General features: G+C 37.3%; 1 protein-coding gene across 1 annotated transcript; it reads right to left on the reverse strand.

Moving 5' to 3' along the window:
• Window positions 1-11,005: 11,005 nt before the first annotated feature.
• On the reverse strand, window positions 11,006-21,409 carry LOC113750680 (extensin-2-like). Its single transcript, XM_027294633.1, has 5 exons — window positions 20,677-21,409; window positions 18,895-20,550; window positions 11,838-12,446; window positions 11,451-11,700; window positions 11,006-11,324 (listed from the first exon to the last, which is right to left on the reverse strand). Exons 1-5 carry the CDS (start codon window positions 21,407-21,409, stop codon window positions 11,006-11,008), a joined length of 3,567 nt encoding a protein of 1,188 aa, XP_027150434.1.
• Window positions 21,410-23,700: the final 2,291 nt, after the last annotated feature.

Raw genomic sequence — 23,700 nt, forward strand, 5'->3', positions numbered from 1 at the left:
AACCCATGGTTCGTTATCTAATCGACCAAACCCTTGCCGGTTCGACTCGATTAGCGACCAATGAGATTTGAGCTCAGATATCACAGTAAAGTCGTTGGATACAAGCCTCCAATGATATCAAACCATGCACAGGTACAGATTCACAGTTATACAGTAAACAGTCAAATGGAAAGAGAACGAGAGTGATAAAGTACACTCTCGTCTCATGCAGTATAAACAGTGTTCACAGTTATTCAGTCCAAACGTTCGAATACAAACAACCATTTAAGCATTAAATCATGCAATGGTACACTCACCAGTTCAAGCAAAGCAAGTTCACAAATTTCCGTCCGATGTATGCTTTGGATCACCGGCGCGTCCTATAAACAAGCAAGAAACAACAATTGAGACTCGAACACGGGTTGTATACCTCTTCAATGAACTACTAGTGCAAGACCCAATATAACTAAGAAATAAAAATAAAGAACATTTGGTGTTAAAAGCATAAACAACCCCAAAACCTTTCATTCTACCCAATCTCAATCTAAACTCAAAGAAGCCCAATATCCTCAAACTTTGGACAGCATTTCCCCCTTAAATTTCACATTTTCCATCCTACCAACAACCCTTTACATTCATCCAAAACAACCACAAGCACACATACAAATCATAGGCTATTCAATACACCTCATTAGGGTTACAATACCCTTCAATCTTAGCCAATTAAGAGCTCAACAACCAACCATAGTAAAGCCCTAATTTGGAAACCCTAAAACTGAAATTTTGTTCTACAAACTGAAATTTTTCGCAAACAACCACAACTAACATATAAAAGCTTAATTTTACACCATATCAAGCTATCATTCTAAGGTCAACCAATAATTATCATATAAGGACAGAAAAATCACCAATAAAATCTAAAATTTATCTAACTCAACCTCAAACCATGAAATCTTCCACAAAATAGCATATTTAGCCACTAAAACCCACTAATTTACCATTATTAAGAACAAAGAGGGAATTTTTTGACAAAGTACCTTAAAACCACAAGAGATAAGGTAGCTTAGGGCTTTCCCTTCACTAATCACTCTACCAATGCCTTTAACCTTCTTTAGCAAGTCACTTTTATGGACAAATTTGAGATTTTAGTGGTTGGATTTTAAGATATAAGCAAGAAATGGAAGACAAAGGTTGAAGGTTTCTCTCTTCTCTCCTCTCAAGAAGCTCGGCCAAGAAGGAAGAAAATGGAGATGATTTTGGGTCAAAATTGAGGTTTAGGAAAGTAAGATACCATTGATCAAAGTCCAATTTCCACTAGTTTCGCGACACGTGGCACCTTTTATGTTTAAATCTATTTTCTTGGCTCTCCATGGTTAATCCATCTACGTTACCCCTAATTATCTCATAACACCTAATAACTTAATCCCTTTATGCAAAACTTAATCTAATTGGTCGAATTTATCGCACTTAACGCACTAGCGGGTCCCATGTCCAGTATTCACTATTAATATCGCATGAACTAACTTATACTAGGAAAATAATTTTAAAAACTATATTCACTTATAAAATATCTAGAAAATTAATATAATAAAGAAAATATAGAAAATGTATGCAAAGAAATAAAATAATGCCTAGAAATTAAGAAAATTTTCGGGTTCTCACGATAGCTCATGAGCTGAGATCCTCCTAGGCTCTGGTTCTGTGCTAACAATTGGTTTGCCTTTGAATGGAGTGTTTCTGAAGTTATTGGGGGAATGCATTCTATATTATGCACTGTGGACTTGCTGCTGTGAGGAATTCCTGGAAATCCCAAATCTGCTCTCAGGAGTAGTTCTCCAAGTTTCCTTGGAGGATCTGGTATGAAACCTCAAAGCATTCTCCTGTAATATGGCCATTTCAAATGCTTTTGAAAATGTCGCAGGTCTCAGCATCCTTATCATTGTTTTAATTTCATCCTTGAGTCCACTGATGAAACTAGATACAAAATACTTCTCATCTAGGTATGGATTCTTAACCATCACGAGAGTTTTAAGCTCTTCAAACTTTTCTTGGTATTCTTCCACCTTTCTTGTCTGTTGCAGTTTGTTAAATTCCTCAACCACATCCTTTCCACTCCTATTATCAAATCTTTTGTATAGTAGTTCTTCAAACATTGTCCATGTTATTCCTGGTCTTTCTAACTTGACTCCCTGGAACCAGTTGTCAGCCCTTCCTTCTAGGTAGGGCTGTAATCGAGTTGAGTCAAGCTCGAGTATCGCCATACTCAAGCTCGACTCGACATACAAGAAAGGTGCTCGAGCTCGAGTGAGTAGTATTATTGGAGCTCGAGCTTAAACTCGAAGCTTGCTTGCAATACTTGAGCTCGACTCGCATGGGCTCAAGTCAATCGAGCCTTATCGAGCTCGGTCGAGCTCGAGTTACTAAATTTCATTTTCTTGATAATTTTTGTGCGAAAAGACATTGTTGCCCTTTTAAAATTTTATACGATTTGAAACATTTCGTAAATTCAACAACTCTTTTGGGTATAAGAATAATTTTATAATAATAATATATTAAATAATTAAAATTAAAAGGCTCGATAAGTCTCGACGAACCTTCGAGCATCGCTTTTGGATGATCGAACTCGACTCGTTTAGCTTATTGAGCAGCTCGAACTCGACTCGAACTCTGTCAACCCGAGATTGAGTCAAGCTTTTGACCGAGCTCGCGAGCAGCTCGGCTCGATTACATCCCTACTTCCAGGTACATTTCTATGACTTCTACTTTCTGATCTTCCGAAATTTGGTAATTCAAGCAGTATTTATTACACTTCCGTATCCATTCCCTTGGATTATCCCCCGCAAATAAAGGCAGATCAATTTTTGGAGGATTCAATATCGGAATTTTACCTGCTTCTCTTCTTGTTGTCCTGTTGTTTTCTAATCCAATCTGCAGCCTCTGACTTAGTGGTGGTGTTGGCAGCAATGATATTTGTTCTGTTCTTGGTCTATCTTCATCTGGAACCGCCTTTTCCTTATTCATCATTGCCTTCATGAAAGTACTAAATTCTTGCTTCATCTCAGCTATCAGTCCTTCCATCTTCTTGTTGTTCTCTGCAAGTTCAGTGCAAAGCTCATTCCTCATCTGCTGCTGCTGCAACTGAGAACCTTGCAATCATTCCATGACTTCTTGGAGCCTAAGTTCCAGTTTCCTGATTTGCTCCTCTAGAGTCTTGAATCTGGTGCTTTCGGCCATGGAGTCATCTCGTTTGAAGGAATGTTGAAAATGGTAGTAACCTGCAACTACTGGTTCAAAAGCTCCGTCCAAGGATCGGAGCTCTGATACCAATTTGTCAGGATCCTGACCTAAATCTTAGAGAATTGATGAGAGAGAAGGGAAATCAGAGTTTGGGAAAGAATCATCAGGTGAGAGAGAGAGAAGATTGAGAGGGAAAATTTGGGGAAAGAGAGAGAGAAACAAATTCTGTTATTCCAAGTCATAACCAACTCCACCAATTACATCAGTACAAATAGGCAAGGATAACTGACTAACTAATTTCTTATTCTGTTAGCTAAACGACGTCGTCCTATTTAAGCTGTAATTCGTCTGATTCCTAACCTTACGATGCCATCTTACTTATGCGTTGATTTCTTGCCCTTAATCATACAATTTTTCATAAACGACATCGTATCAAAGCTAATTCCTGACATGTTCCTGAGTCCGCACCAATGTTGGCAAGGCGGTCAACCGCAACTTGGAACTTTTGTACATAACTAAACATCGGTCCACGTCTTTTTTTGTGGCCTAGAAAATCTTATAGTATGTGGGGTAAATAATGGTGATAATAAAAAAATAGTGATAACGTCCTTAATTAATCAGTAATAGAATCTCAAAAATTTGAAATTTTTAACTATAAATTCCACTAAGAATTAGTTGCACTAATTCAGGAAATATGCTTTTCATGATGTTTCCTAATGTCTCAGTGAGATACTTGCTAGGATCATATCTCTGCCTTAAATTATATGTAATAGCTTGGAATATCACCACTACAATGATCACAAATTATAGTAGCATCCTTTGAGTTGAAAAGGTATGTAGAGATAAAAGACAAGACAAACCTGAAGTTAGGATTAGACCAAACTATTGAACTACCTAAGTATATCAACCTTTTTTGTTAAAAAAAATATCAATAATATTAAACAAAAAATGTAAGAGAATGAGAGAAAAAAAATGTCGTAAAATAAGTAGTAGAACCATTAGAAGTTTACTCAAAAGACACGAAATGAATACAGTTATTTTATGGAACCGGCGTTTTGCAATAAAAATCGTTACAAACATGTACGGCATGGTAGGTAAAACAACACGAACCCCACAAATAGGGAATTAATTAATTCGCAAAAATCAATTTACAAAATAGAACGGAAACATTAAAAAACTTGAGAACATCCTCGCATTGGGCTTTTATTCTTATTCTTCCATGAACCGCTCAAACACTGATTCTCTTCCCAATTTGCCTGCAAAATTTTAGTTGGCTAACAGCAATGCGCGTTTCCAAGTTGATAAGCATGTTAAACAAACACAAGTTTTTGGAAACAGAGGGAAAACTAATGTTCCTTGGTTCTTAGGATAACCTTCTACTAGTCATTTTCATGGATCTAAGTGTACGTACTTAGCATGATACACATGGCAGTTTGTGTTGATAGGGATAAGGTTTATCATACAAAAGTTTATACTGGTTACGCGTTATTACCTCAAAACTTGGATGCAATTCCTTAGTAATGTGAAGGAGAAGGAGGAGTATTATAGTAGTAATGGTTGGATGAAGGTGGAGACTGGTATAATGGTTGGATGAAGGTGGGGAACTGTAAACTGGAGAAGGCGGTGGGGAATTGCAAACTGGAGGAGGTGGAAATTTGTAAATAGGCGGTGGTGGAGAGTTGTACATTGGAGGAGATAGTGGTGGTGACTTATATACTGGAGGAAGCGGTGGATGAGACTTGTGCTCGTAAACTGGTGGACAAGGAGACTCATAAATTGGAGGAGGCGGTGGAGATGACTTGTATATCGGAGGAGTTGGTGGGGGAGACTTGTATTTGTAAATAGGTGGTGGTAGGGACTTGTAAATTGGAGGCGGGAGTGGTGGTGAATTGTACTTGTAGATTGGTGGCGGCAGAGACTTGTACAGTGGAGGCGGTGGTAGGGATGACTTATATACTGGGGGAGATAGCAGCGAAGACTTGTAAACAGGTGGTGGAGGGGACTTGTACACTGGGAAGATGGTGGTGGTGATTTGTAAACTAGTGATGGTGGAGGTGAAAGCACTGCAGGTGGTGGTGACAAATAATGATAAGGTGGTGGAGGTGACTTATAAACAGGTGGTGGTGGAGGTGAATGCACTGGAGGTGGCAGTGAGGAATAGTGGTAAGGTGGTGGGGGTGACTTGTAAACTGGTGGTGGTGAGGGCGAATGCACTGGAGGTGGTAAGAATATTTATGATGTTAACGTTTACTTTTTTTTGTAATATTTTGGTTGCAAATTTCGGACTTGAGAAAGATTGTACTCCATACTTTTGTATAGATTGTGTGTCTGTTTTCTTGAGAAACTCTTCTTTACATGCTGCAAAATTTTATTGGTACGGAAGAAGTGATAGCTGAAAGTTTTTAAAAGTTTCATGCAGTGACCAAAACTGGTCAAGCATGCACACTTTGCTTATGGTTAGAATTCTCAGTCCTGCAGTTGCTTTTGCAATTTTACTGGTAAATTCATAACTCTCATTAGAATCTGGAAAATAGATTTTCATCCAATTAGCAAGTTGTGATTGGTCATTGAACAGCTTATAGGACTATTTCTCCTATAAGTTGTTCAATGACCACCATAAAGCTTGCCATTCTATTATACACTAATGTATAAGTAACAATTCAGGTTACATACTCTCGTGTATTAATATATATTCTTTTTAAGAGTTAAATCTAATTAAGGGTATTATCATGATAATTTAAAGAGTATAAGTATCAATCCATTAGAGGGTGCACACTAACGCATAACAAAAGACTCATTACCATTCAAAGATTGACCATGAAGTGTTTGTAAGTCATCAGATTAGTTATTGCAGCAGTGAATGTACAACTACTTGTACTTGATCTTCGGTAGTATTGTGCCTATCAACTTGTTTATAGAGTTTACCTAACTTTTTAGAATTCTGCGGGACAGTGCAGATGAAGAGGCCCTGTTTTAGGCGTGAATATTCTTTTTTCAAGAATTGACAAGTAGACTAGTTCGAGGAAAGATCATGAATTTCCACGTTTAAGGGGGCAATTTTCCATCTTGCGTTTTTGAAAAAATGCTATCACATTGTATGGCAGATTTTTCCTATAGTACATCAACCATAGAAAGTCTTTGTCTACATGCAGATAGTGAAATAGTACTCTTGTATGAGATGAAACCAAAATTTAAGAGTAAAATATAGTAAATCCCCTTGTGGTTTGGGATTCGATCACGAAACTCCGTCATTATTTAAAAATCTCCACATAATTCCTTTGTGTTTTGGATTAAATTAGAATGTGGATGGAAATCATCCAAATTAACGGAAAAATCCAAAATGTCTATGGTACCCTCTTATTTCTTTCATTTCTTGTTTTATTTTATTTCCGGTTTTTTAAACATGAGCATTTTTTGTTTACCAAAAGTTAACTGGGCAAAAATCAAAATTTTAAAATATTTTATGTATCTAAAGATAACATTATGGGTCAAAATAAAATTTATAAAAAAATTCTTTTCACGTATCAAACTCCATCTTCAGCTTATATTACAATTTCACTGTTGCATTTGGTAAGTACAATTAGAGAGTAGAAAAATTAACCATGAAAGTGACCGTTTTTCGGCCAAAATTTGTTGCTTTTCCGTCTGCGTCTATTCCTCAAATCTCTCCACCAGTCTCCGCTGCCTTTTTTTGGGTCTATTATGTGTGAATTCATGCCCAATATGGTTTTGGGATTTCCTTTCACGTTCGAGTTTAGTCCAAAGTACAAGGAGATTATGTGAGAGATTTTAAATAATAGGAAGGTATCGTAACCAAACCTCAACACAAACGTTTTTGACTTGTACACGTTAGAATGGGTTTTCCTCAAACTGTAAATTTATTTGACAATCGCGATTCATTAGGTAATTATGCTAGTATCAGGATTAAGCTCTAAATTGTTAACTCTTAAACAATATAATATTAAGTTTTTGTATAAACTTTTCTACTCCGCAAATCGGTGACTAGGAAATATTTGTATGAATGAATGCTTGATTTCGTAATGTTGTATTGCCTTTGAAAAGAAATTAGACCAGGCCTGTACTTTCTTCTCTATTTCTTTTTCCTATTAGGAACAGGCGTGTAATAATTCTAAATTGTCATTGTCTAGTTGATATCAATCTTAGGGTAAAGTAGAATTACTCTTAGATTTTCTGACGTCAATTGAGAGTCGGTGAATAGTCTTCTAGGGTAAAGATCATGTCGACGCTATTGGAGGTGATGAAAGGTGCATTTTGTGAAGAAATTAGAAGGGAGATTATTACCTAGAGAAAAATGGTGGATTAGGAAGCGAGATTGGGGTTCATACAATTGCAGGTTAGATTGTATGGTGCAGTTAATTGACGGAACGATTGAGGAACTGGTAATTGGAACTATACCATACAATTGGAACTGGTAATTGTAGAAGCCCCTGATTGAGGAAAGGGATATGTGGTGAATTTTGACCATGTAGCAAGCCATCGAATTAGTTATTGAATAGGTGAATTTTGAAATGTAAAATTGCTGGCTTTTGCCTGATTTTTAGTATAATTACGGCTATCAACTTGTCTATAATGCTACCTAACTTTCTACAATTTGAGGGAATGCTAATTGTATTTTATACTTCTCTTTTTCACTACTTCCCTTTTCAACTCAAAGGATGCTATCGTTTGTGATCATTGTTTAAGACCGAAGCATGGTACTAATAAATATCTCATTGAAAGTCAAGGAAACTTAACATTATGAAAAGTGTAAATCTTGATTTGATGAAGCTATTTATTCGTGGAATTTATAGATACAAAGCTCAAATTCTGATGGTGCTGTTGTTAAATTATTAAGTACATTATCACCATTATTTATTCCTTACTAGTTTCACACTTTTTATCAGTTAAATTTAATTAAGAGTATTATTATGATAATTTAAAGAACATAGATATCAATCTATTATGTAACGTGAAAATTACATTTTGTGTTGTAAGTCATCAAATTAGTTGTTGCAGCAGCGAATTTTGAAATGTGCCACTGCTTGTTCCTGATCTTGGGTCTGATTATACCTGTCAACTTGTCTAGTTTTGCCTAACTTTCTAGAATTCTGCGGGACAGTGTAGATGAACAGGCTATGCTTAGGAGCGAGTATTCTTTTTTAAAGAATTGACAAGTAGACTAGTTTGAGGAAAGATCATGATTTTTTCCGTTCAAGGGGGCAATTTTCCATCTTGTCGATCTTTTTGAAAAAATGCTATCACATTGTATAGGCAAAATTTCCTTATAGTACATCAACCGTGGAAAGTTTATGTCTACAGATGATGAAAAACAGAGAAAATTCTATGAAAAACAGGATTCTTTAAGTTGTATCTCTCAATAAAGATAAATAGTTTAAATTTTCAATATTTAACAATAGTTAATCTTACAGTCATTAACACTTCTTTCACTATCCAATGACAAATATCAATTGTAGGTATGATACCCTAAAGAAACTATAAAATCTCCCATGAAGTAGTACTATTATATGTTATGAAATGAAAACAAAATTTATTGCTTAAATTGGATGTCAAAAAATCATTTGACGATTTCTATTGGCTCTAGTTGTGAAGTTATACCTTAATGTCGAAGCCTGTATGATGTACTGATTGAGCAGCCAATTTCTTGAGTTCGTATTTTTGAAGTCACGAGAATAAAGAAAAAAAATTAAGGAAGAAAAAAAGAACAGACGTGATTACAACAATTTTTTGATACCATCTATTTGTAATATAAACATCTGCACCCAGCTTAAGGCAAGGAAATTAGGCATATAACTGTGCCTAGTGTAGTTTCACCAACAAAGGAAGTCTTCCTAATAGAGACCTTGAAAGTATTAATTTCATCATGGTCTTTAAAATACTACTTCTTTGACTGATTTGTACGAATAAATTTAATTTGTTCTTTTAAATTTTGCTAATTTTTTATAATTTTTTTTCACAATAGTGGGATCAATACAAGGTGGTTACTACCAATCAATATTACATATAATTTTCTATGTGCCTTTATCTCCATTTTCTCTAGCTAGTGTGAATTAGATTGGCCGAAGTAGCCGAATTGATGACAACTCAAGTCAATGGACATGTTAGTATTCAAGATTCCTTTATTTTCTGGGTGATAATATATTTATAAGCTTAACAGGAGGAAAAATTGGAACTATATACCCATAAAAAAATAATAAATTTGGCAGGGTAATTATACTCCCGAAGGTTAAATTTTGACCCCAAGGCAACCAGTCTTTAGGGCAAAAGTGTATTTAGATGTTCCTTCATATTATTAGCTTTGTTTGAAGAGGTTCACATGGGGAAGTTGCCCTGTAAGCAATGATTGAAAATGTATTTTTTTTTTAATTCTTTATTTTTCAGATCAATGATTGGATATGTTAGAAAAGCATGAATAAATTTTTATTTTCTTATTGAGAAGATAAAAAAGATGATTGAAAATGTGTTCTTGATACAAAGTGATTGTATCCAATAAGAAAATTTTGAATCATGTAAAAAATCAAAATGCTTAAAAAAAAACTATGGCAATTTCCCAAATTAATGAAGAGGATGCATTTTAGTACTTGCATCTTAAACAAGGACTTGGTATGCTGAACGAATTGCCTATGTTCCTTCATTCACTCGATGTGCAAAAAATCTTAGTGCCCGAGGGATTTAAAACCACCGGAAAAGTTTATAACTAATTTTTGCTGATGTTGTAATCAGTAAGGGATATGTCACTAATTTTTCCCTTTCGTAGTCTAAAGAAATCGACATCATGGAGAAAAGTATTGAGATCATTTATAGTTTAAACTAGTAAGCGATAAGTTATAGCAATAAAGTCCTTAATTAATTAGTAATAGCGTTGTCAAATTTTTTTTTTGAGTTTTATAAATATAAATTCCACTAACAAATTGTGCATTAACCAAGACTCACACTTGTCATGATTTTTCCTTATGTTTCAATGAGATAGTTGTTAATATCATGTCTCTGCCTTAAACTATAAGTACCAGCTGGTAATATCATCACCACAATGATCACAAACTATAGTATACTTTGAGATGTAAAGGGAATAAAAGAAAGACAAACATGAATTTAGCGTTAGACCAAACTACCTATGTATAATAGTATAATTTTAAGAAAAAGGCCCATTATTAATATTGACTCAATAATATTAAAGGCAAAATATAAGGGAAAGAGAGAAAAAATGTCGTACCATGCATAAATAGTAGAGCCAATAGAAGTGAAATGAATTTATTAATTGTATGGAACCGACTTTTGCCAATAGGATAGAAATCCTTACAAACATGTACGGCATGGTACGTAAAACAATACGTACCCCACAAACAGGGAATTAATTGAGTCGAAAAATTCAATTTACAAATTAAAGTGGAAACATAGAAAAACTTGAAAACATCCTCGCATTGGGCTTTTATTCTTATTCTTCAACATCTTTATGAAGCTCTCAAACACAGATTCTCTTCCCCTTTACCTGCAAAAATTTCAGTGGGTTATGGGTATTGTGCATTTTCAAGTAGATAAGCATGTTAAACAATTCATTAATCTATTTAATACACAAGTTTTGGAAACGGAGGGAATACTAATGCTGTTCCTTGGTTCTTAAGAAAACCTTCTACTAGTCATTTTCATGGATCTAAGTGTACGTATTTGGCATGATGCACATGGCAGTTTGTCTTGATAGAGATAAAGTTTATCATGCGAAAGTTAATATATTGGTTTAGCATTATTACCTCAAAAACTTGGATACAATTGCTTAGTAGTGATGAGGAGGAGGAGGAGGAGAATTGTAGTAGTAATGGTAGGGTGGAGGTGGAGACTTGTAGATTGGTGGTGGTGGGGAATTGTAAACTGGAGGAGGTGGTGGAGGAGACTTGTATTTATAAATTGGTGGTGGTGGAGATTTGTAAACTGGAGGAGGTGGTGGAGGTGATTTGTATACTGGAGGAGGTGGTGGTGGTGACTTATATACTGGGGGAGGCGGTGGGGGAGACTTATAAATTGGTGGTGGTGGGGGTGAATGCACTGGAGGTGGTGGTGAGGAATAATGATGAGGTGGTGGAGGGGACTTATAAACAGGAGGAGGTGGGTGGCGGTGACTTGTAAACTGGTGGTGGCGGGGGTGAATGCCCTGGAGGTGGTGGTGAGGAATAATGGTAAGGTGGTGGGGAGACTTGTAAACTGGTGGTGGTGGGGGTGAATGCACTGGAGGTGGTGGTGAGGAATAATGGTAAGGTGGTGGCGGGGACTTGTAAACTGGAGGAGGTGGTGGAGGTGACTTGTAAACCGGTGGTGGTGGAGGTGAATGCGTCGGAGGTGGTGGTGAGGAATAATGGTAAGGTGGTGGCGGAGACTTGTAAACTGGTGGTGGTGGGGGTGAATGCACTGGAGGTGGTGGTGAGGAATAATGGTAAGGTGGTGGTGGAGACTTGTAAACTGGAGGAGGAGGTGGTGGAGGTGACTTGTAAATTGGTGGTGGAGGTGCATGCACAGGAGGTGGTGGTGAGAGGAATAAATGGTAAGTGGTGGCGGAGACTTAAAAACTGGTGGTGGTGGGGGTGAATGCACTGGAGGTGGTGGTGAGGAATAATGGTAAGGTGGTGGCGGGGACTTGTAAACTGGAGGAGGTGGTGGAGGTGACTTGTAAACCGGTGGTGGTGGAGGTGAATGCGTCGGAGGTGGTGGTGAGGAATAATGGTAAGGTGGTGGCGGAGACTTGTAAACTGGTGGTGGTGGGGGTGAATGCACTGGAGGTGGTGGTGAGGAATAATGGTAAGGTGGTGGTGGAGACTTGTAAACTGGAGGAGGTGGTGGCGGAGACTTGTAAACTGGTGGTGGTGGGGGTGAATGCACTGGAGGTGGTGGTGAGGAATAATGGTAAGGTGGTGGTGGGGACTTGTAGACTGGAGGAGGTGGTGGAGGTGACTTGTAAATCGGTGGTGGTGGAGGTGAATGCACTGGAGGTGGTGGTGAGGAATAATGGTAAGGTGGTGGGGGTGACTTATAAACTGGCGATGGTGGAGGTGAATGCACAAGAGGTGGTGGTGAGTAATAATGGTAAGGAGGAGGAGGAGGTGAATACTTGTCGTAATTAGCTGCAGTTTCTGAAGGCAAGCCAAGAGCAACAAATACCACTAAAACGGTGGTAAAAAGAGGAGTCAGCCTAGACCCCATTGCTTTTGCTTTGCTCCCCATTGCTACAAAATGTGGTATGAGGCTGATATGCTTCTAGGCAACATCTAGCCCCCTTTTTATAGCCCTCAGAGGCCTTCATTTTTTACTCTCGAGGCCTAGAAGATGTAAGCCTAGTAAAATCTCGTCACCTTCTCTAATTAACTTTTCAAAGGCTAAACATCTTGTACACGTTGGAATGGGTTGCCCTCAAACTGTACTTTGATAACTTTATCAATCGTGAACATTCATTATTTAATATTGCTAATTCGTGTACCGTGCTCTAATTGTTAAATCTTAAACAAAAATTTTAAGAACAATATATTATTCAGTGTTTGTATAAATTTTGCAACTTAGCATGCCGGTGACTTTGACATATTTGTGTGAATGCCGGTGATTTCATAATGTTGTTTTGCCTCCGAAACAGGCTTAGACCAGGCCCGACTTTCTTCTCTATTTCCTTTTCCCATCAAGAAGAGGTTGGTAATAATCCAAAGTTGTCATTGTCTCGTTGATATCAATAATTGAAATGTTATATCTATATTCTACTCTTCAACTCTATCTCTCTTCTTAGTTGACATCTAAACTCTTATTGAGACAAATCAATCCCTAAACTATATTTTGATTCTTTTTCATCCCTGAACTCTTGATTTTGACACTTTTATTTCTGTACCATGCCTTGATACATACTTTGGTCGCGAAACTTCTTTCTTTTCTCGAATTTTGCATTTTTTTTTGTTATGGTTGCTTCATACTTGTCTAGTCACGGGTATTGTATTAACCATTATACTTGAGTAAGAAGGGTTTCATAGTTTAAGGACTATAATGTCACAAATTACAGTTTAGAAATCGAGTTACAGTTGAAGGGTACAAAATGGCATGAAGGAAACTAGAATTCCTCTTAGTATTTCTGACGTCAATTTGCCTGTCGGTGAATAGTTTTCTAGGGTAAAGATCATGTCCACACCTTTTGGTGGTGATTAAAGGTGCATTTGTAAAGAAATGAGTTGGGAGATTATATTACCTAGAGAAAAAAAATGTGCATCCAAAAAGGGCTATGTGCTGGCAGGAAGGGTCCAAACGTTGACCATGGAGTAGCCATCGAATTAGTTATCGCAGCAGTCAATTTTGAAATGTAATTAATATTGCCACCTTTTTTTTACCAAAGCCAGGATGACTTTTGCTCATTTTACAAACCTAAACCCCGAGAAAATCACAAAAACCGGCAACTCTTGAGGTTTCTCAGGAGACTTATAAACTAACCCAAACCCCCCCCCTAACACTCGATGTGGGATAACTACCTTAAACAGAGCAGCTGCTACTAAGACCTAAAGAGACCTCACTAACCCCGGACAGGTAGTTGTCTTTTTTACCAAAATCAGGATGACTTTTGATCATTTTACAAACCTAAACCCCGAGAAAATCACAAAAGCCGGCAACTCTTGAGGTTCCTCAGAGACTTGTAAACTAACCCAAACCCCCCCCCCCCCCAAACACTCGATGTGGGATGCCACCTACTTTCTAGAATTCTGCGGGACGCTGCAGATGAACAGGCTGTTGTTTGAGTTGTGAGTATTCCTTTTTCCAAGAATTGTAAGTAGACTAGAATGAGGAAAAGATCACGAACTCCCCAGTACAAATGGGCAATTTTCCATCTTCTGCTTTTGGAAAAATGCTATCAAAATGGTTAGGCAGATTTTCTTATAATACATCAAGCCTAGAAAGTTGATCTATAGATATAATCAAAAGTACTCTTGTATTTTATGAAGGGATACCAAAATTAATGCTTAATTTGCCTGTCAAAATAGCTATTTGAGGATTTCTATTGAATCAAATTGCAAAGTTGTATCTTGCTGACGGAGCCCGCTGGCAATACCGTTAAAGGAGTCAATTCTTGACTTCGTAGTTTCATTTCATACGGGAGAAAGACAAAAATTTTGCGTTATTGTGATTTATTTTGCAGTTTATTTGTAGGATTGTTTAGCTTCTCTGAGGTATAGTGTCCTAGTTTTTTTTTTAATAAGGTGTAGAGTCCTAGAGTTGTTGTAGGATTTTGTTTTCCGTTTGTAAATGCTTACTGCCTATTTCATTTCTTATTAATAAAATTTGAATTTACAAAAAAATTCATAATTGTGTTAATTTTCTAATATATATTACTTCATAATTGTTATAATTTATGGTTAAACCCCCTATTATTAACAATATAATCTTAAGCAATCCAAAGAAATTAATGTGCATACTATATATTTAGTGTACCATATATTTGTAATACAAACATCTGCAGGCAACTTAAGGCAAGGAAGTAAAATACCAAAAAAAAAAAAATATTAGACGTGCATACAACTATGCCAAGTGTATATTGACCGATGCAAATTTCCATAATAGAGACCTTGAGCTTGAAAGTATTAATTGCATCTGACTAATTTGTACGAATGATTTTAACATATTATTTTAAAGATTACTAACTTTAACATACTTCTTTGACTGCTATTCATACCAATAAATTAATTTAACATGTTCTTTAAAAGATTATTAACTTGTGACCTGATAGCATGTAAAGATGCTCAACCACTAATTTGTTAGGTGGGAATAAAAATGATAATGACTCTGCACTTGCTCAGAAAAGTGATATGTATTCATATTTGGCAGAGAATTAGCAGACAATATATAAGATGCCGTATTCGCAAGTTGGAAAATGGAAATGAAAAGATTAGTCAATTCGGATTTATAGAATGTGTTAACAGCTGGATGGATGAAATCTACACCGAAAAAAGGGAATTTTATTTGATAATTGAAAATATTAATTTTCCATGCACCACTTGGAGCAAAGAAATCTACAAAGTATTTTCGTTAGGAAGTCTCTTTATAGAGAAAAGCATCTTAGCAATGAATAGAACAAAAGGATTTCATGACTCCCCATTTTCTGAGTACTTTTATTACCATTTTTTCTAGCTAGTGTGAATTGAAAAGGCCTCATGGAATCGAAGTAGCCCAAACCGATGACAGCTCAAGTCAATGGATATATTAATACTATTAAAGGCACTTTTATTATCTTAATAATTATATAAGCTTGACAGAGGGGGCAAAACTGGAGCTATATACCCAAAAAAGAAAAAAAAAAAAGCAACAAAAAAGTTGCCTGGGTAACTAAGGTAAACTTTTGATTCTAGAGCAACCAGTTTTCACTCAGGGGTTAATTTGCCCGGTAAGCTATTAAATGATTGAAGATGTCTTTTTGCTTTTTTTTTTCCCTGATCAATGATTGCATATGTTGGAAAATAACTGGTTTTTTCTTTAGCTTGACGATAATTCTTTTAGCTAAAGTTCTTCATTTAAATGTTGTCAAATTAGGTTTACAGGAGTTGATCAGTCATTTCGTTTATGACAGTAGGGTCTTGAATTATTAACATAGAAGATCTACATTTTACATTCCAAGAAGGGGAATCTTGGGTGTTAAATCCCACAAATGTGAGGACTACAGTCTGACAGGTGTCGGGCCTGTGCAATAATAAAAAACCTGCTCAACTAAAGTTAATTTTTGTAAATAGTGGTAAGCAGGTCGAATCCACAGGGATTGGGAGTAACTGTTTTTTTTCAAATTCACAGTAACAAAGGGGGTGTTTTTGTGCAGAAGATGACAATCAAAGAAATTCAAATAAAATCTAAGAAACTATTAAAAATTAAATAACAAGTTACTAAAATCAAATGAATGATATAACTAAGGCTCTAACCAAGAAATAACTTCAGCAATGATGCACCTAATTGATTATCGAAGCAAAGCCAAATCCAATTATTTACTAATAAATAGGTTATAACAGCCAAACAAGCGATGACAGTCAACCCCTCCTTACTATGTCGGTGATTAAGGTATGCCCGTTAACCACTACTCTAATTGAGAAATAATCTTAGGTACGCCCGTAAGATTTAATTCCCCAATTGCCTTACGTATTAAAGGAGCCATATTCTAACCAAATAACGCATTATCAGGGTTATTTTAGATTAGCCCGCGTATCCCTCCTGACACAAATCTAATCATGCCAATTATCACTAATTCAAGGTAATTAAACAATTACGGATTTAATGCCTTAATTGACAGTAGATTATCAAGTTAACTAATTATCCGGATCCAAAACAATCAATTAATTAAATAATCATAAATACTACAATCGAGAAATATGTGAATACCAATAAATAAAAGGAAAAAATGAAATTAAATCGATCTCACAATTTTAGGTGATTCAAAGCATCCGTTGTTCCCTAACTAGAGTGCGAAAATTAGTTCATACTTAATGAGAAGAAACCATACAAAACTGCAGCAAGAGTCGCGACCATTGTCTCTGATTTTCGAGAGTTCAATTCGTTCAAATAATCAAAGGAAACGAAACCTGCATAGAATGGTTGAATCTTCCCATTGTTCCTGCCATGCGGGCATACAAAGCTACTAAGAGACGAAAAGGGAAAAGTCAAAGTTCTAAAACTCCTGACATGCGTGAATTGGGAACTACTCCAAAAACTCACAAAGGAAAAGTCAACAAAAGCTCCTAATTTCTCCTCACATCCGAGGGAGAATTATCACTACCAAAACTAAGAAGGAAAAGTCAAACATAGCAACTCCAAAGTAGTGCCTGCACTCTACTGTGCGGCGGCCTCCCTCCCGAGAGGAAGAAGACTCCAGCCCTTCGTTCCCTTTCTTCTTTTACGCTGTCTTTTGTAAATTATCAAAAGGGTCGTGTCTTGATATTTCAAAAATACCCCTAGACGCCTGTCACTTGGACTCCTTCCTGATGACTGTCAAATTGACTCTTATTATGGTATTTTCGTTCTATTTCTTGTAATAAATGTCAATTCTTTGAAAGTGAGTAGAATCTAACAATTAATCCACATCAAGTCAGATAATAGGGAAAATTAATAATAAAATAGATGATAAAATTGCAACCTATCACAGTTTAACTAGCTATATGGATCGGTTCATAGATTAGGGACCATAGATAAAAAGGGATAATTAATCTTGGGGGCAAAGTTTAATATATCTAAGCTTAAGCTTGTAATGTAAAATCTTTTCAAATTTTTGTAGGACAAAAGCTTAAATTATGTAGAATATTTTTGAAAATTTTCAATAATCTAAGAGAAAAAAAAAACTAATTTTGTAAAATTTGGGAGGCAGTGATCTTGTTGTTATAGTTCCGTGTAATTCGGATCAATTGTTATATTTGCTACATTATTTGGTGTACAATTACATTATACTATATTATTATACTCAGCTATTGTATTCACGATAAAAGTGATGTATATAGACAAAATATTTCACACATATATTTAGTATAATATTATAGCACAATTGCACGTCAAAAGTTTAAACTTATACAACAACGGATCAAGAAAAAGTCCACCTCTTTCTCTGTGCCCTAGAAAATCTTATAGTATGTGGGGTAAATAATGGTGATAATAAGAAAAATAGTGATAACGCCCTTAATTAATCAGTAATAGAATCTCAAAATTTTGAATTTTGTAACTATAAATTCCACTAAGAAATAGTTGCACTAATTCAAGAAATACTCTTTTAATGATGTTTCCTAATGTCTCAGTGACATACTCGTTAGGATCATATTTCTACCTTAAATTATATGTAATAGTTCGGAATATCACCACTACTATGATCACAAATTATAGTAGCATCCTTTGAGTTGAAAAGGTATGTAGAGATAAAAGACAAGGCAAACCTGAAGTTAGGATTAGACCAAACTAGTGAACTGCATAAGTATATCAACCTTTTTTGTTAAAAAACTTATAGATAATATTAAACCGAAAATGTAAGAGAAAGAGAGAAAAAAATGTCGTAAAATAAGTAGTAGAACCATTAGAAGTTTACTCAAAAGACACGAAATGAATACAATTATTTTATTGAACCGGCGTTTTGCAATAAAAATCATTACAAACATGTACGGCATGGTACATAAAACAACACAAACCCCACAAACAGGGAATTAATTAAGTCGCAAAAATCAATTTACAAAATAGAACGGAAGCATTAAAAAACTTGAGAATATCCTCGCATTGGGCTTTTATTCTTATTCTTCCACATCTTCATGAACCTCTCAAACACTGATTCTCTTCCCAATTTGCCTGCAAAAATTTCAGTTGGCTATCAACAATGCGCATTTCCAAGTTGATAAGCATGTTAAACAAACACAAGTGTTTGGAAACAGAGGGAAAACTAATGTTCCTTGGTTCTTAGGATAACCGTCTACTAGTCATTTTCATGGATCTAAGTGCTGGTACTTAGCTTGATACACATGGCATTTTGTGTTGATAGGGATAAGATTTATCATGCAACAGCAAAAGTTTACAATGGTTACGTGTTATTACCTCAAAACTTGGATGCAATTCGTTAGTAGTGCGAAGGAGGAGGAGGAGTATTATAGTAGTAATGGTCGGATGGAGGTGGAGACTTGTATATTGGTGGTGGTGGGGAACTGTAAACCGGAGGAGGCGGAGATTTGTAAATAGGCAGTGGTGGAGACTTGTACACTGGAGGAGATAGTGGTGGTGACTTATATACTGGAGGAGGCGGTGGAGGAGACTCGTGCTCGTAAACAGGTGGTGGTAGGGACTTGTAAACTGGAGACGGGGGTGGTGGTGAATTGTACTTGTAGATTGGTGGTGGCGGAGACTTGTACACTGGAGGCGGTGGTGGGGATGACTTATATACCGGGGGAGATAGCGGTGGAGACTTGTAAAGTGGTGGTGGAGGGGACTTGTACACTGGGAAAGATGGTGGTGTTGATTTGTAAACTGGTGATGGTAGAGGTGAAAGCACTGGAGGTGGTGGTGTCGAATAATGATAAGGTGGTAGAGGTGACTTATAAACAGGTGGTGGTGGTGGAGGTGAATGCACCGGAGGTGGCTGTGAGGAATAGCGGTAAGGTGGTGGTGGGGACTTATAAATTGGAGCGGGTGGTGGAGGTGACTTGTAAATTGGTGGTGAATACACTGGAGGTGATGGTGAGGAATAATGGTAAGGTGGTGGCGGGGACTTGTAAACTGGTGGTGGCGGGGACTTGTAAACTGGAGGAGGTGGTAGAGGTGACTTATAAATTGGTGGTGGTGGAGGTGAGTGCACTGGAGGTGGTGGTGAGTAATAATGGTAAGGTGGTGGAGATGACTTATAAACAGATGGTGGTGGAGGTGAATGTACTGGAGGTGGTGGCGAGGAATAGTGGTAAGGTGGTGGTGGGGACTTGTATACTGGTGGAGGTGAATGCACTTGAGGTGGCGGTGAAGTGTAGTGGTAAGGTGGTGGGGGCGATTTGTAAACTAGTGGGGGAGGGGGTGAATGCACTGGAGGTGGTGGTGAGGAATAATGGTAAGGTGGTGGTGGGGACTTATAAACTGGAGGAGGTGACTTGTAAATCGGTGGTGGTGGAGGTGAATGCACTGGAGGTGGAGGTGAGGAATATTGGTAAGGTGGTGGCGGGGACTTGTAAATTGGAGGAGGTGGTAGAGGTGACTTGTAAATAGGTGGTGGTGGAGGTGAATGTACTGGAGGCGGTGGCGAGGAATAGTGGTAAGGTGGTGGTGGGGACTTGTAAACTGGTGGAGGTGGTGGAGGTGACTTATAAACAGTTGGTGGTGGAGGTGAATGCACTGGAGGCGGCGGTGAAGTGTAGTGGTAAGGTGGTGGGGGTGACTTGTAAATAGGTGGGGGTAGGGATGAATGCATTGGAGGTGGTGGTGAGGAATAATGGTAAGGTGGTGGCGGGGACTTATAAACTGGAGGAGGTGGTGGAGGTGACTTATAAACCGGTGGTGGTGGAGGTGAGTGCGCTAGAGGAGGTGGTGAGGAATAATGGTAAGGTGGTGGAGGTGACTTATAAACAGGTGGTGGTGTAGGTGAATGTACTAGAGGTGGTGGTGATGAATAGTGGTAAGGTGGTGGTGGGGACTTGTATACTGGTGGAGGTGGTGGGGGTGATTGATAAATAGTTGGTGGTGGAGGTGAATGCACTGGAGGTGGTGGTGAACTATAGTGGTATAGTGGTGGGGGCGACTTGTAAACTGGTGGGGATGGGGGTGAATGCACTGGAGGTGGTGGTGAGGAATAATGGTAAGGTGGAGGCGGGGACTTGTAAACTGGGGGAGGTGGTGGAGGTGACTTGTAAACCGGTGGTGGTAGAGGTGAATATACTGGAGGTGGTGGTGAGGAGTAGTGGTAAGGTGGCGGGGTGACTTGTAAACTGGAGGAGGTGGTGGAGTGACTTGTATATCGTGGTGGTGGTGGTGAATGCATTGGAGGCGGCAGTGATGTGTAGTGGTAAGGTGGTGGGGGTGACTTGTAAACAGGTGGGGGTGGGGGTGAATGCACTGGAGGTGGTGGTGAGGAATAATGGTAAGGTGGTGGCGGGGACTTATAAACTGGAGGAGGTGGTGGAGGTGACTTGTAAACCGGTGGCGGTGGAGGTGAATGCACTGGAGGTGGTGGCGAGGAATAATGGTAAGGTGGTGGTGGGGACTTGTAAAATGGAGGTGGAGGTGACTTGTAAACTGGTGGTGGTGGAGAAGAATGCACTGGAGGTGGTGGTGATAAATAGTGGTATGGTGGTGGAGGAGGCGAATGCACTGGAGGTGGTGGTGAGGAGTAGTGGTAAGGTGGCGGGGGTGACTTGTAAACTGGAGGCGGTGGTGCAGGTGAATGCTCTGGAGCTGACGGTGAGGAATAGTGGTAAGGTGGTGGAGGTGATTTGTAAACAGGAGGTGGTGGTGAATACAGTAGAGGTGATGGTGAGGAATAGTTGTGAGGAGGAGGAGATGAATACTTGTAATAGTCAGCTGCAGTCTCTGAAGGCAAGCCAAGAGCGACGAATACCACCAAAACGGTGGTAAGAAGAGGAGCCAGCCTAGACCGCATTGCTTTGCTCCCCATTGCAACAAAATCTGGTTTTAGGCGAATATGCTTCCAGGTAGCTTCTAGCCCTCTTTTTATAGCCCTCATATCTTCATTTTTAAGTCCTAGGACTTGCAATATGTAAGCATAGTAAGTCTCTTCAAATTCTTTAAACAACATTGGAAAATTAAAGTTAATTATCTTGTACACGTTGGAATGGGTTGTCGTCGAACTGTACTTTGATTTGGCAATCGTGAACATTCATTATTTAATTGTCGTTGTTTGAGGATTATGCTCTAAATTGTTAAATCCTGAACGGTATAATATTAAGCGTTTGCATAACTTTGCAACTTAGCATAGCGGTGACTTTGAAATTTTGTGTAAATGCTTGATTTAGCAATGCTTTTTTGTCTCCAAAAAAGTGTTAGACATTGTTTAACTATCTTTTGTCCATCCTTTTCTTGTCAAGAAGACATGTACATCATCAACACAAGTTGGTTGAATTGGTAAGTTCGGACTACTTTCTTACAAAACATTATGTGTTTGAATTTTGCTGTCGATATAAGAACTGTGTTGGTGAGTGATATATTAGAACACTTGTAAGTATTCTATGGTATCAGGAGTATATTTTGACTAGTGGTGATCATCAAAGCCTAATCTACCCAAACTTTTTCATGCCAAAAAAAAAGGAGGTTATAATATAATAATTCAAAATCACCATTTTCTCATCATGGCCAATCTTGGAGTACAGTAGAATTCCTCTTAGAATTTCTGACGTCAATTGCGAGTCGGTGAATAGTTTTAAATGTTAAAGAAACATGTGGAGACTTTTAAAGGTGGGGTCAAATACAGGGTTTCTAAAGAAATGAGTTGGGAGATTCTTACCTAGATGAAAAAGCTACAATAAAAAAAAAAAAAAAAAAAAAAGGGGTTTGTGCTGGAAGCTAGGGTACAAAATTTATAATGCAGTAAGGCATCGAGTTGGTTATTGAACAGTGAATTTTCCTAGCAAAATTGCTTGTGTCTGAGTTTCGGAATATATGTCTATCAATTTGACTGCAGGATAGTGCAAATGAAGAGGCTGTATATTTTAGAAATGAGTATTCTTTTTTTTTTTTTTCCAAGAATTGACAAGTAGACTAGAACGAGGAAAGATCATGAATTCCCTCGCACAAAGGGGCAGTCAATTTTCCATCTTCTGTCATTGAAAACTTGCTATCGAAATGTTTAGGTTGATTTCTCCTTATAGTAGACCAGAATGTGGAATGATCAAGAATTCCCTGGTATAGAGGGGCAACCAATTTTTCGTCTTCGGTTATTGAAAAATTGCTACTGAAATGTTTAACAATCCGTTTGGATTACCATTTTTTAAAATTTTTGTGGAAAAATAAATTGTATCACATTGATGTATTGAGATAAAAAGGTGATTAAAAAATGTGTTCAAAAAAATGTAAAATTTTTGGGTGAAAAATTACAATCCATATAAGGCCAATTATTTAGATTTTTCTTATAATAAATCAAGCATAGAAAGTTAATGTCTACATATATTGAAACCGTAATCTTGAGAGGAATTCTTTTGACTCTAATTGCATAGTTGAACCTCGTAGAAGAAGCCTGTATGCCCCCCTACTTAAGGAGTCAATTTTTCAGAAGTTGATGCTTCTGAAGTCACTGGAACAAAGGCAAAAATTTCGTAGTATTTTAGTGGCTTAATATAGTTTCAGAAGTTGTCTAAAGTTACTGAAATTTTTTTATTTAAAAAAAAAGTTGCCGGCTTAAGGCTAATTTTCATCTGCCGTTAATAAAATATCTTTAGCACTCTGAAAAACATAGAGGTGCGTACACGACACTAAATAATTAGTACACATGACCAAGGCAAGGAAGTTTCCATAATAGAGACCTTGAAAGTACTCATTAATAATACCATGGCAAATTTTGAATTTATTATGCTTCTTTTGACTAAATTGTACGAATAAATTTAACATTTCTTCAAAAGATTACTATAACTTGTGATCTGATAGCATATTTGGTGGAGAATGTAATATTTAACTGACCTATACATAAGATGTCATATTCGCTAGTTGGATAATAAAAATGGAAAGATGTAGCTCATTTGAATTGATATTTTTTTGAGTTTTTTTTGGTAAAAAAATGTACTATAGTGATTTGATATATGTGAGGTAAAAAAGTGATTAGAAAATATATTTACGAAAAATGTAAAAAATTTTGAGCGAAAAAATGGCAATCCAAACGAGTTAAAATTCAGATTTATAGAATGTGTTGACAGCTGGAAGCATGAAACCAAGAATCTACAACGTGCGAGGAGTACGGATACTGCTCTATAAAAGGAAAATTATTAGGCTGATCATTGAAGATATATATTGTCAATTTTTCATGCA

This window comes from Coffea eugenioides, chromosome 10 (genome assembly GCF_003713205.1).
Source record: "Coffea eugenioides isolate CCC68of chromosome 10, Ceug_1.0, whole genome shotgun sequence".
Taxonomy (NCBI): Eukaryota; Viridiplantae; Streptophyta; class Magnoliopsida; order Gentianales; family Rubiaceae; genus Coffea; species Coffea eugenioides.